The sequence below is a fragment of the Heterostelium album genome (assembly GCF_000004825.1).
Source record: "Heterostelium album PN500 unplaced genomic scaffold PPL_scaffold1, whole genome shotgun sequence".
Taxonomy (NCBI): domain Eukaryota; phylum Evosea; class Eumycetozoa; order Acytosteliales; family Acytosteliaceae; genus Heterostelium; species Heterostelium album.
This window is the reverse complement of record NW_008805063.1, coordinates 1,068,355-1,082,505: the sequence shown is the minus strand read 5'-3', so window position 1 is coordinate 1,082,505 and position 14,151 is coordinate 1,068,355. Positions and strand designations below refer to the sequence as shown.

Here is a 14,151-nt window from a genome sequence, read left to right as displayed (position 1 = left end):
AAAAATAAAAATGATAAATGTGTTAATGATTACATGTGGTTTGCAGAAATGGTGTTGATTGGCAAAAATAAATGCGTATGTTTGATCAATTAAAATTTGATGAGTGAGTTTTGTGGTTTTTTTTATTCTTGTGGATAAATTTGTTTGTGTGTGAATATATCTAGATCCTTTTTCGTTGTGTTGTCAAAAACACCTATGTTTGAATTTATATAAAATGATTGAACTTATCAACTACAATTTGATATGGATGTTCAAGTTCACTATAGTTTGCCGGGTTTAATGGCTGGTAGGCAATGGATTTCAAAAATTTTAGAAAAATTTTTGTTCTACAAAAATATATCATAAATATTAAAGTTATCAACTTTGGATCAAATTAATCCGGATATATTTATTTTAATAAATAAATAAATGCTAGACCCATCTAAATTTAAATACAATATAGGATTTTTTTTTCATTTTGAAAGTGTAATCTAAACGATGGATAAAGATTTTATGTTATTGTATTCATTATTTTTATTATTTAGTTTTTTTAGTATATCCGAATCAAAAATTAGTGGTCCTATCGTGAATGGAACAGGATTTTTTCAATATAAAAATGATGTTCAGAATTATGAATTTGATAATGATTTAACTTTTCATTATCAGAACCGAATTAGTTCAGAAAATGTAAAAAAAAAAATTTGTTTTAATTTTTAAAAAATTTCTTTTGTCTAATTTTCAAAATGTTTTTAGTACTCTAGTTTAGAATATGTATATTATACAAATTCACCTAAATTAAGCATCCATGTTTATATAGGTGAGAGTTACCACTTTAGGTTGGGAAACTTTGAAAAAGTAGTTGACGGGTCTGGATGGAGAAGGGTAAGAATATTTAGTTTATAAAAACAATTTGCTCTGATCAAGATTTATTAATTAAAATGAAATATAATAGGGTCAAATTCAATTCAACTCAGTATTCAATGAGTTCGATAAAGTAACCTTCTATAATAGTAACCCCAATAATTTAGTTAGTATTAAAGTTAGTTTAATTCCAAAGGCTGAGAATCCGAACCAGTTTTTAAATTTTAGTTCTTTGGGTATTGGATGTAAAGATTCACCTATGTTGGAGTGGGGAAAGGGTTTGCCGAATGTTAATGTTTTCCTTACTGGAAGTGACGATTATCGAATCACTGGAGGCTCATTCCTATTGGATAACATATATAGTAACCAATGCCTCAGGAAAAGAACCTTGAGCCAACATATTCATACACTTGGACATTATAACAAAGGTGGCTTCGATGGAAATTCCAAGTTTAATGTTCTTCATAATCCTTCTTCTCTTCATATGATATTTGAAAGGTCGGCTCAGGACTTTTACTTTATAGTCGGATCAGTGGATCAAGAAGACCAACTCTTTATTACTGCATTTGATGAAAATGGTGTTCAATATAATATTTACAACAACTGGAAGAACCCTACGTATGGATCATTAAAGGAGAGTGACATTTTTAATCAAATAAGATACCAAAGTAGAGGTGATCATATGTATTTATCTTCTATCATTTCCGATCATTCAAACAATTTTCTTTTGTTTGCAGTCAAGAGAAATACAAGTAAAATTATTGTTGAATATGCTACCACAAATTCCGGTGGATCAGTTTTCTATTCATTGTTTGGTATTGTAAACTATGGGTTGGTAGATGAAAGTAAATGTGAACCTTCTACTCTTCACCGATTAACTATTGATTATAACAACTCTGTCAATGGTTCTCCAAATTGTCCATGCCTGAGTAATACGATAGGCACTGACCAAAGAGTACCAACTTTTACTTTTGAATATAAGCCAGGTAGTTGTGAAGCTCATTTGGTAGCCAGAGTATATTTAGTTGATCAAATGAACCAAGGATCTGGAGTAGTGAGTACATGGAGAATCGAAATCATCAATTATTCACCATTCCCAATTTCCAATATTGTCTTTTCTTTGAACTTGGAGCCCAAAGAAAAATGGGAAATGAGATCATACAATGGAGACTTTATTTTGCCACAGTGGAGACTTAACAATCCCATTCATACTGGAGAATTCCATAGTGCTGGTATTCGAATTGATAGTGCAGAATCTTTAAAAGTAATCATTTTAGATTCTGATTGCCAACCAAAAGTTATTATCCCAAGTCCTCCTCTAATTGAATTAGAGACTTTACCACCCAATCCATATCCAAGAACATTTACACCATATTCTCAAAGTTCCTCTAGTGAATCTATTCCTCCAAATCCACCAGGATTTTCACCCCAAGTTTCAACCACAATATATGACATTTCGTCTAATAATGTTGGAACACCCTTCCATTATAATTCACAACAACTCAACACAGGTTTTGATTTTACTGGAGTGGGAGCTGAAAATACCTATTCTTTCAGTTCATTTTCCGGAATATTCTCCCCCGAAACAACATACGATTTAAGTGGAAGTACCATAGGTGAGATTCCCTCATTCACTCCAATTCAGAGTGGTCCACCAAATATTCAACCTCCTTATAGTTCTGAAGAGGAACACACTTTGTCAACTCCATCATTACCAATTTCCACAGCAATATATACAACTTCCAAATCAACAACTTCTACCCCTCCCATTGACATTAGTAGGACTGATAGTTTCAATCCCCATGGAGAAGTGGTCTTTCCTACAAGTACAATAGGATCAACTACCTCAACATCTACACTTAGTTCATCAAGTTCTTCAACAATAACAGAAGTCCAATCTACTCCAAAACCAACTACTATATCCACAAGTACAACAATGAATTCTGGTATACCCACCCCTACACCATCAAGAACCAGTACATCCTCTACAACAAGTGGTGTCCAGACAACCCCAACCCCAACTCCCCACCACCACCGAAGAACAACAAATTCATTTGAGTTCATTGCCGAGCCACCTGAAAGTACAACTTCTACCACTTCTACAACTACGATCTCTGGTAGGCCATCTACGATAAGTACAATAACAACAACTAATTCAGTTCCAACACCATCTCTACCATCGGCATCAACAACTTCTGATCAACATGGTCAGTCAATAAATCCGCCATCTATAACAATGTCCACTACTTTGTCAACTACTAATTCAGTTCCAACACCATCTCCACCGTTAGCATCGACAACTTCTGATCAACATGGTCAGTCAATAAACTCACCATCTACAACTACGATCTCTGGTAGGCCATCTACGATAAGTACAATAACAACAACTAATTCAGCTCCAACCCCTTCTCCACCATTGGCATCAACAACTTCTGATCAACATGGACAATCAATAAATCCACCATCTACAACAATGTCCACTACTTTGTCAACTACTAATTCAGTTCCAAAACCATCTCCACCGTTAGCATCAACAACTTCTGATCAACATGGACAATCAATAAATCCACCATCTACAACAATGTCCACTACTCTGTCAACTACTAATTCAGTTCCAACACCATCTCCACCGTTGGCATCAACAACTTCTGATCAGCATGGCCAATCAATAAACCCACCATCTACAACAATGTCCACTACTTTGTCAACTACTAATTCAGTTCCAAAACCATCTCCACCGTTGGCATCAACAACTTCTGATCAGCATGGCCAATCAATAAACCCACCATCTACAATGAGTACAACAACGACCACTACTTCAGAGCCAACACCATCTCCACCATCTGCAACGAGTACAACAACCACCAATTCAGCCCCAACACCATCTCCACCATTAGCATCAACAACTTCTGATCAACATGGTCAATCAATAAATCCACCATCCACAACAACCACTCTATCAACTACCAATTCAGCTCCAACACCTTCTCCACCATCTACAACAATGTCCACCACTCTATCAACTACTAATTCAGCTCCAACACCTTCTCCACCATCTACAATGAGTACAACAACCACTAATTTAGCCCCAACACCATCTCCACCATTAGCATCAACAACTTCTGATCAACATGGTCAGTCAATAAACCCACCATCTACAATGAGTACAACAACGACCGCTACTTCAGAGCCAACACCTTCTCCACCATCTACAATGAGTACAACAACCACCAATTCAGCCCCAACACCATCTCCACCATTAGCATCAACAACTTCTGATCAACATGGTCAATCAATAAATCCACCATCCACAACAACCACTCTATCAACTACCAATTCAGCTCCGACACCTTCTCCACCATCTGCAACAATGTCCACCACTCTATCAACTACTAATTCAGAGCCAACACCCTCTCCACCATCTACAATGAGTACAACGACAACCACTAATTCAGGTCTAACACCATCTCCACCGTTAGCATCGACAATGTCTGATCAGCATGGTCAATCAATAAATCCACCTCCAACAACAACTCTATCAACTACCAATTCAGCTCCAACACCTTCTCCACCATCTACAACAACCACTAATTCAGTTTCAACACCATCTCCACCATTAGCATCAACAACTTCTGATCAACATGGAGAATCTATAAATCCACCTTCTACTAGTAGTAGAGGATCAACCCCAGATTCACAATCTGATAGTTCTGATTTTTCAATTGATTTACCTATTGATATAACATCAACCGCCTCTACAACTTCCACAATAGGATCACCAATAACTTCTTCAACCAGTATATCAATAACTTCCTCATCCTCCTCTTCAATACCAGCTACTTCTTCATCAACCACCACTTCTACAACATCTACCGGTACTATACCAGTAACATCTTCATCATCAACTATCGGTACCACAGAACCATCTACCAGTTCAATATCAACTACTTCTTTATCTACAGGTTCCATTCCAGCAATTTCATCTTCTACAGGTGGCGCACCAACCACATCTACTACAACATCAACTGGTACTATACCAGCTACATCTTCATCATCTACTATCGGTACCACAGAACCATCTACCAGCTCAATGTCAACTACTACTTCATCTACAAGCTCCATTCCAACAACTTCTTCATTAACCACAGGATCAGCACCAACTACTTCAACATCATCTTCAAGTTCAACACTAAATACTTCATCATCTACTATCGGTACCGTACCAACTACTTCTACATTAACTCCAACAAATATTGGAACTACCTCTTCAACCACCCTAGAAATTGATACTCGATCAAATATATTTTGTAGACCCCCGTGTGCTCCATCTCCATCTCTCCCGATAACACCAGATAATTGTATTTGTCCAACAAACACCGAAGGAAACCAACATCCTCCAAGGAACTCTCCACAAAACACTAATCCAACAATTGCACCCTCAACAACAACAACATCAACAATGCCAATATCCACCACATCTACCATAGAAGGACAAACGACTCCCACCCCGACTCCATCTTCAAATGGAACACAAACAAATATATATCCACGTCCAGTACCAACTAAACCACCTTATATACCACCTCATCTAGTACCAGGAACACCTCGTTCAATCTTATTCGATGGCGACGGAGATGTGACACCTGCAGGAAGAATAGAACTGATGAAACCAGATCCACAAGGTTTGCCTTCAAGTAATTCGCCATTATTGGTTGATCATGCTCAGGTGTATCAATATTTCCGTGAAACCTCAAAGGTTCATCCAATTGAAGGAGTAAAAGCTTTTCTCTTTGTTCCAATGTTTTACGATGTCAAATATGCAGCTGTATCAGATAAAAATGGAACAGTGCATTTCAAAGATTCAGATTTAAATATGAACCAAAAGATAGGAGTGGAATTCGAAATTCCAAAAGGAATGATGATCACAAGAGACCACCCACCATTCACCACAACCTTACCGTATGAAGTTCAATTTGAGAATATCAGTGCCGGTGCGAATGATAATATGTTTATTATGGGAATGGTTTGGAATGATACCTCTGGAGATGGACATTTTACTGTCGGTAGAGATCATCCTTTGAGTAATATAACAATGAGACTTTACGTTGACGACAATGCTGTAGCAGAGGCTGTAACCAAAGAAAATGGTATCTATATCTTTGATATTAGTCGACCATTTACCAATGGCTATATCGAGGTTGACCATCAATACCAAGATGTATTTACCACAGCTCCCGTCAGACATTCCATCATTGAAGATTTGCCATCATCTCAAAGCATCCTGAGAGCAAGCAAATCATTTACATATTTCTCAACTGGAGGCTTCGATGATGATTTCAAAGTCAGATCGCCAACCTTTGATGCTCCACATAATTTTTGGGGACCAAACTTTGCTCTCACCTCCAAGAGAGTACCACCAAGAGTAGTAAAAAGAAAAGATATAGCAAATATCAATAATAAAAATTAATTTATTAGTCTAAAAAAAATAAAATATTCGCGATTTAATTCATAATTCATTTATAAACCATGATAATTCCTTCTCTTCTGTCAGTACTACAATCACGATATGAATAACCATTCTCTATAATATATTGTTTGACTTTGTTGGGAAGTCTGCAATTCATATTTGAATGATGACCGGTTCCAATGATGAGATAGAGTGGATCCACTCGACCCAAGTATTGTCCAATAATATCCAATGCTTCTTGGACATGCAGACCATGTAGATCCATAATGTTCTGTGGATAATCCTTGTTTCTTTGATAGAAAATCTGTTCCTTTGCTTTTTCATGTAATTCTTTCATCTTTCTATCGTGCTCTCGACCCTAAAAAACAAATACATTAATAATTAATAACAATCAGAAAATCAAACTTTGGTTATTACATACCTCCAGCGAATATTTCTTGGCTTTTTCACCTTCTCCTTTGCCGAAATGTTTTATAGATAGGTCAAAACATCTGTTTCTCTCTCTGGCGTGGAGAATAGCTTCGTCTCTGAATTGACTGTAGAGTCCTGCAATGCTTTCACCTGTTTCACTCCATGAAATACGACGTCCATATTCGATAGCTACTGAGTCATCACGCACAATAGACTGAGATTTGCGGGACTGAGAATTGGTTTCTTGTGTTGGGAAAGAATAGGTTGTTGGAGGTGGCGCACTTCCATATCGTTTTGATCAATCTGTTCTTTTGCAACTTCAAAGGTGTGTTGTGAGCTCTCATATACCTCTAAGATTTGATCAATTGAGACGTGAGAGAACAAATGTTTCAACTGTCCTATATTGACTTGCTGGGCATCCGAAAGAGTGGAAGGAGTAGCAGTCTTCTTGGGTTTCGTACCTTTGATAGACAACGACTCTGAAAGACTTGGGAAACTGTTATTTTGTTGATTGTGATTCTGTTGTTTTGTTGAATTTGCAATTGTATTTGCTGCATTCGATTGCTCTTCTAAATTTGATTTTTGATTATTATTATTATTACTATTTGGTTGTTGTTTTTGTTGTTGTTGCTGCTGCTGATTAACATTGGCTTTAGATTTAGTAACTTTAGTTTTAATGGTGAATTGTGATGATGTAAATTCTTTGTTGTTGTTGTTGACGAGAGTGTTACTCTTGTTATTTATCTGCTTAATATTGTCATTGTTGTTGTTGCTGTTGTTTTTATTTGTAGGTTGTAGACCTGGGAAATCTTTTTCAGTGAATGATAATTGTTTTTGCTGTGGTTTTATTGATGTTGTTGTAGTTGTTTTCGGTGGTGTAATATCTGAAATATGTTCTAATGAGTGTGAATATGAACAATTGGGATTGAAACACTCGTTTTGTAGCCAAAATTTACATATAATTGTCGTGTTAGAGTGTAGAAAAGAACAATTCTTCACTAAACACTCCCCACTTAGATGATAATATTTACAAACTGTTTTAATAGGTGCTTTGCTCTGGTCATGATAGAATGCACATCTATCATTAGAGCAAGCTCCATTTAGAAAAAATTTACAATCTGGCATAGATGAATTATTATTACTATTATTGCTATTACTCTTTATATCATTATTACTATTACTATTACTATTGTTATTCATTGTTAGTAGATTACCAGTACCAGAAGGTGTGAATGATTTTGAATTTATAGATAATCTACTGTTATTATTTGTATTATTATTACTATTATTATTGTTGTTATCAACTAAATAACCAAATTGATCATCTTCATCATCACAAGACATAAAATAAAAAATAGCTTTTCTCAAGTCGTAGTGAACTTCCTCTAGATAAGAGATGATCTGATTGGGTTCTGTGTTGGGTATCAATTCAACTAAGAAATCTATTGGTGTTTTTTTTGTTTCTGTGGTAATAGACATCTTTAATATATTATATTTTGTTTGTAAAAAATAAATAAATAAATAAATAAATGAATGAATGAATGAAGTGATTATTTATCTAACAAACTAATTTTAAAAATTTTAAAAAATAAAATTGGTTGTGTGGAAGGAAGTGTTTTTCTGAATTCATTTTGAACGATTTACATTTCTCACTATTCTCTAAGAATAGTAGTATAAAGAATAGATATTGAATATCGATAATAGAAAACTGTTTTAGTTTTATTATTTAGTTTAGAAATAAAACAAATATGATTTATTCTATTCCAAAATTATTTTTCATTTGGAAACCACGATCATTCCTTCTCTTCTGTCAGTACTACAATCACGATATGAATAACCGTTATCTGTAATAAACTGTTTGACTCTTCTGGGAAGTCTGCAATGCATTGTTGAATGATGACCGGTTCCAATAATGAGATAGAGTGGATCCACTCGACCCAAGTATTTTTGTTCAATGATCTCCAATGCCTCTTTGACATGCAGACCATGTAGATCCACGATATAGTGTGGATTATTTTTGTTTCTCGCATTGAAAATCTCTTTCTTTGCTTTTTCATGTAATTCTTTCATCTTTCTATCGTGCTTTTGACCCTAAAAAACAAATACATTAATAATTAATAACAATTGGAAAATCAAACTTTGGTTATTACATACCTCCAGCGAATATTTCTTGGCTTTTTCACCTTCTCCTTTGCCGAAATGTTTTATAGATAGGTCAAAACATCTGTTTCTCTCTCTGGCGTGGAGAATAGCTTCGTCTCTGAATTGACTGTAGAGTTCTGAAACGCTTTCACCTGTTTCACTCCATGAAATACGACGTCCATATTCGATGGCAACTGAATCATCGTGCACAACTGACTGAGACTTGCAGGACTGATGATTGGTTTCTTTTGTTGTGGGAGCATTGGTGGTTGGTGGCGCACTTCCATATCGTTTTGTCAATTCCTCTTTTGCAGCTTCAAAGGTGTGTTGTGAACTCTCATATACCTTCGAGATTTGCTCAGTTGGGACATGATAGAACAAATGTTTCAATTCTCCGAAATTGGCTTGCTGGGCATACGACGGTGTAGTGGGGCTGGCTACAGTCATCTTAGGTTTCATACCCTTAATAGACAACGATTCAGAAAGACTTGGGAAACTGTTATTTTGTTGATTGTGATTCTGTTGTTTTGTTGAATTTGTAATTGTATTTGATGCATTCGATTGCTCTTCTACATTTGATTTTTGATTATTTTTTGATTGTTGTTTTTGTTGTTGTGGTTGTTGTTGTAATTGTTGAGCAATATTGGTTTTAGATATGTCAACATTATTTTTATTTGTGAATTGTGATGATGTAAATTCATTGGTATTGTTATTATTATTTTTGTTGTTTGTGTAGATGACGACAGTATTATCCTTTACTAACTGTTTATTGTTATTATTTTTATTTGATACAGGTTGTAAACCTGGGAAATCTTTTTCAGTGAATGACAATTGTTTTGGTTGTGGTTTTGATGATGATGTTGTTGTAGTAGTATCTTTAATTCGTTCTAATGAGTGTAAAAATGAACGATCTGGAATGAACCATTCGTTAGATGAATTAGAATTACTATTTTTATTATTACTATTATTACTCATTGCAATGTTACACAAAGGTGTGAATGTTTGAATATTATTATAGCTAATTTATTTTTATTATTATTGTTGGTATTTATTGTTGTTGTTGATATCAACAACATAATAACTAGATTGATTAACTTCATCACTACAAAACATAAAATTAAATTTTTAATTTAAGAAAATAGTGTTTGTGAACTTCCACTAAATATGAGATGACGTGATTGGGTTCCAAATTAGATATGAAAAAACTTAAGTTTTTTTTTTTTTTTTGTCTTTGAAACATATCATATATATTAATATTGGTACCATCAATCTTTTTTTTTTGTAAAATCATTTTGCGAAAGATTTGTGTGGTAAAATTTTGCAAAAAAATCATGTCTTTTTTTATTTTCTATTTTTAAAAAAAGGGTTGCACTGCCAATTTAACATCTTCATCATCTTACGATTGTAATTTACTGTTGGCATGTGCCGGATATATGAATATTAATGAACACTGAACAGTTGATAATATTGAAGCCAATATATTTGGTAAATAGATGTATACGTCGTTGAGTAGAATTCCCAATGTTGACCAAGAAAGTGAGCATGCCAATGAAATCAATGCAATTTCAACAACCATACCTTCACTATTTCTTTTAGCAATGACTTGTTTCTACAGTTTATTATTAATATTGTTAATATAAATACTATATATCAATCAGGTGGTGATTAATTTATTTTATATACTTACCAATTTCTCTAATGGTGATGCATAATTTAGTACTGTGATAGTACTTGCTATTAAACCTAGTCTGTCTCTACGATCCTGTGGAGTTGGTGCAGTGAATGTGAAGAGTATAGTTGCACCAAATATCAGAGTTGCAATTGATAGTTTGTTTTGAAAGTCTTTGGCAGCGGAGCCTGGAGATACATATCGCCAGTAATTAAATACATAGAAGGCTGCTGACAATGCACCCAATCCATTGACAAAGAGAATAGAACCATTTCCTAGAAGTAGCGAGTAGAGAACCCAATTACAACAATTCAGCAACGATGAGATAAATTGCATTCCTGCCAAATTTCCAACCGATTTCTTTTCTATAACTATTTTGATTGCTTTACTATAAAATGTAGATACATATAATTCTTCTGTTAGTAATAGAATCGCTAGCGAACTTTCTCTATATCTTTTTTTCTTACTTACTATGGTACAACAAATAATATTAAAGTAATAACTATACATGCAGATGATATAACTTGTAAAAACAAAGAATCTTTTGTAGCTACATCATCTTGTTTTACCTCATGAACAACATTATTATCCATCTTTTTACTTTTAAAAGAAATATTTAGATATATATATATATTTATACTTAATTTTAAATTAAGAGAATATGTTTAAAATAAAACACTTGATTTTAAATCAACATGATCAATCAACAACAAAAATGGTGGCTATGAAAAAAAAAAAAATTTAACAAATTAAAAATTTAAGGTTTGGAAATTTAATTTGCTTTGCCCACAAGTTCATTCAAACTTAAAACTGTAGGAATGAACCTGTGGTATTTGGTTTTAAAATGATAGTTATTATTATTCTATTCAATTTGGATAAGATTGTTATTGTTGTTGTTGTTGTTGTTATTAATTATTTGCTAGATATATCTAATTTGTTTTCATATTTGAGAAGTTGATCTTTGAATCCAATGTTTGGCATGATCTGAGGTCTCTTTGACTGTGTGAAATTGAATGCATTTCGGTATGTTAGTTTCTGGTATTTCATGAGGTATGCAATGATGAGCGTTGAACTTCTAGAGATACCGGCACGGCAATGTACCAGGACACCGCCTACCTTGCGTCCCTGCTCGATGAACGATGTAGTCTGATCAAAGTGCACAGAGAGATCGTAGTTGGGAGTGTCACGCGCATCGTCAATCGTATAGTATTTGAACTGACGCGGGAAATAGGGTGCGAGATCACCGATTGCCAATACGATATGTGTGATTCCCAGAGACTGGAGGATCGATGCATTGTTGGCACTGTCGAGACCACCGAGGAAAAGGTTCGGAATGATCTCGGTTGGCAGACTGGTGTACATGGTGAGAACCGACTCCACTGCACGGTATTCGAGTGGAACCGAGAGGACATCACGATTGTCACGTATGTTCACTTCCTTCAGGCAACCAAGTCCGCCACCTTCAATGAGAGCCTCCTCAATATCCTGAGATTGACGGCCAGTAGCTATACCACCAACTCTCGATCTCACAGCTTTCGGAGCCAAATATGCAAAATCTTTGGAGATTGATTGCAGTCGATTCGATGAGAGATCGACCATTGTCAAATTGACCATACTTATCATCGATGGTAAATGTTGAATATAATTACAGGATAACCAAATTGATCTAGATAACAATAATAATAATAATAATATAATAATAGAGATTGTTAGCCAAAACATGCTTTTAATAATTATTATTAAGCACACATACTTTAAGTTGGTTAATTTTCCAAAATCATTCGGTAAGGAACGTATTTTGTTATGTGTAAAATCAATGGATTTTAACTTTGTAAGATTACAAAATGATGCTGGTAATGAATCCACAGTATTGTGTTTCATTGATATATATTGTAGATTTTTACATTTATCTATGTCATCTGGAAGTGATGAAATACTGTTTTTTTTTAATAAATGATGGTGCCAGTTAATAAAAAAGTTAATATCAAAAATGTCAATCTTATAAGAAAAAAAAACATACCTATTCTTATCAAGTGTAATATGTGATAGATTTGGTAGATGTGAAAATACTTCGATTGGGAATCTATTCAGTTTGTTACGACTGAAGTTGAGCGATGTCAGTGTCTTGATGAGCTCAAGATAGGGTGGCACCATTGAGAAGAAATTGGTTGAGAATGTAATTTCCTCAACCTTCATTTCGGCGAGGACCTCGAAAATTTCGGCTTGAACAAACTCTAATCGATTCAAACTGAGGTCGATCGTGTGAATGACAATGTTTTTACCATTAAGAATTAATGGTGGTGGTGGTACTGCTTTAACTATATTGGTTGACTGTGATGATTGTTGTGATGAAGAGGTTGATCTCTTTGATGATGATGATGATGATTTCGATTTGGAAGATGATGATTTTGATGAAGATTTACTGCTGCTACCGCTACTATTGTTAGTGGTAGTATTGGCAATATTTAAATTGATACTTGGTTTGGTTCCACTTGATGTTGTTGTTGTAGTGGTAGTTGAAGTCGATGAACTGTCAGTGTTACTCTTGTTACTCTCAGGAATATGTTCTGATGATACTGAAACGGTTTTAGTTGAATCTTCTTGTTGTTGCTGTTCTTGTTGCTGTTGTTCTTTGGCGATGATCTCACCTAGTGTTTCGATTTCCAAGTGTGGATTCAGCTGTTGGTGTAGCCTGTATTTCTTGGATGGTGAGCTGCTTGGTGATGGAACTGGCGACGATGACATGAATGTGTGGTTGACTATCGCTGGGTCTTCGGTCGATGACTTTCTCGTATCATAGATCAATGATGACTGAGGTGTCGAATTGGAAGGTGATCCATGCAACCAAGATGACGACTTTGACTTTGAAATAGTGGTTGAGCCACTAGATTCGTCGCCAGTCGCACTGACAACAACAAATGGTTGTTGCTGTCCCGATACACTTGGTGATGGTGAGGTCGATGTAGTGTGTGAAGTCGATGCTAGCTGCTGTTGTTGTTGTTGTTGCTTTGGAATCAAAACATAATCGTTGGTGTTTCTACACTTTAGATAATCAGAGTTGTTAAGTGAATCAGGTCGTACTATTTCCACAGTGTCGAGCAAACTGCTAAAGATCTTTACTTTCAGTTTCTTCAAGTTTCTGTTTTTAAAGTCGACGTGTAGTCTTCCATCCAAATCTATGACTTGCACCTTGTATTTGTTGCCTCTGAGTGATGATCCGCCACCTCCACCACCACCACCGCTTCCACCTCCACCAGAAGTTTCTACACCATCTTCGTCTACCTCACCATTGTTGGCAAGTGTGCTATTAGAATTTCCCATCGGTCCAATAACAGTTTTCCAAAGTGAAAAAAAAAAAAAACCTTTTCGTTTGCTGGAGAAAAAAATAACTAATATGATTTACTTTTTTGCTATGCTTAACTACTACTAGGTTTGACTACTTCAATTCAATATTTTTCTTTTCACGCAAATCCAATGATAATTATGATATCAAACAAAACAAGTATGAATAGAATAGATAAATTTTTTTTAAAATATTAATATAACTAGTTGCAGTATTACAGGTATTTTATAAATTTATTCAATATTGGTGGGTGTCGCTATTAATAATAAAGTATTTGGC

At 34.9% G+C, this 14,151-nt stretch overlaps 4 protein-coding genes across 4 annotated transcripts; 1 reads left to right on the top strand and 3 right to left on the bottom strand.

The window, feature by feature from the left end:
• Positions 1-71: 71 nt before the first annotated feature.
• On the top strand, positions 72-6,307 carry PPL_00486 (uncharacterized protein; the record flags this gene model as incomplete). The annotated part of the gene is made up of 3 exons (XM_020571514.1): positions 72-103; positions 534-666; positions 932-6,307. The coding sequence occupies 3 exons, from the start codon at positions 72-74 to the stop codon at positions 6,305-6,307; spliced, it is 5,541 nt and encodes a 1,846-aa protein (XP_020438788.1).
• Positions 6,308-6,399: 92 nt separating this feature from the next.
• PPL_00485 (uncharacterized protein) lies at positions 6,400-8,197 on the bottom strand (the record flags this gene model as incomplete). Its single annotated transcript, XM_020571513.1, has 5 exons — positions 6,400-6,421; positions 6,556-6,665; positions 6,729-6,947; positions 7,067-7,602; positions 7,675-8,197. 5 exons carry the CDS (start codon positions 8,195-8,197, stop codon positions 6,400-6,402), a joined length of 1,410 nt encoding a protein of 469 aa, XP_020438787.1.
• A 297-nt stretch (positions 8,198-8,494) lies between these two features.
• Positions 8,495-11,122, bottom strand: PPL_00484 (small MutS related family protein; the record flags this gene model as incomplete). Its single annotated transcript, XM_020571512.1, has 5 exons — positions 8,495-8,809; positions 8,873-9,878; positions 10,261-10,469; positions 10,548-10,917; positions 11,001-11,122. The coding sequence occupies 5 exons, from the start codon at positions 11,120-11,122 to the stop codon at positions 8,495-8,497; spliced, it is 2,022 nt and encodes a 673-aa protein (XP_020438786.1).
• Positions 11,123-11,441: 319 nt separating this feature from the next.
• Positions 11,442-13,850, bottom strand: mpl3 (leucine-rich repeat-containing protein; the record flags this gene model as incomplete). The annotated part of the gene is made up of 3 exons (XM_020571511.1): positions 11,442-12,195; positions 12,283-12,465; positions 12,550-13,850. 3 exons carry the CDS (start codon positions 13,848-13,850, stop codon positions 11,442-11,444), a joined length of 2,238 nt encoding a protein of 745 aa, XP_020438785.1.
• Between the last annotated feature and the right edge of the window lie 301 nt (positions 13,851-14,151).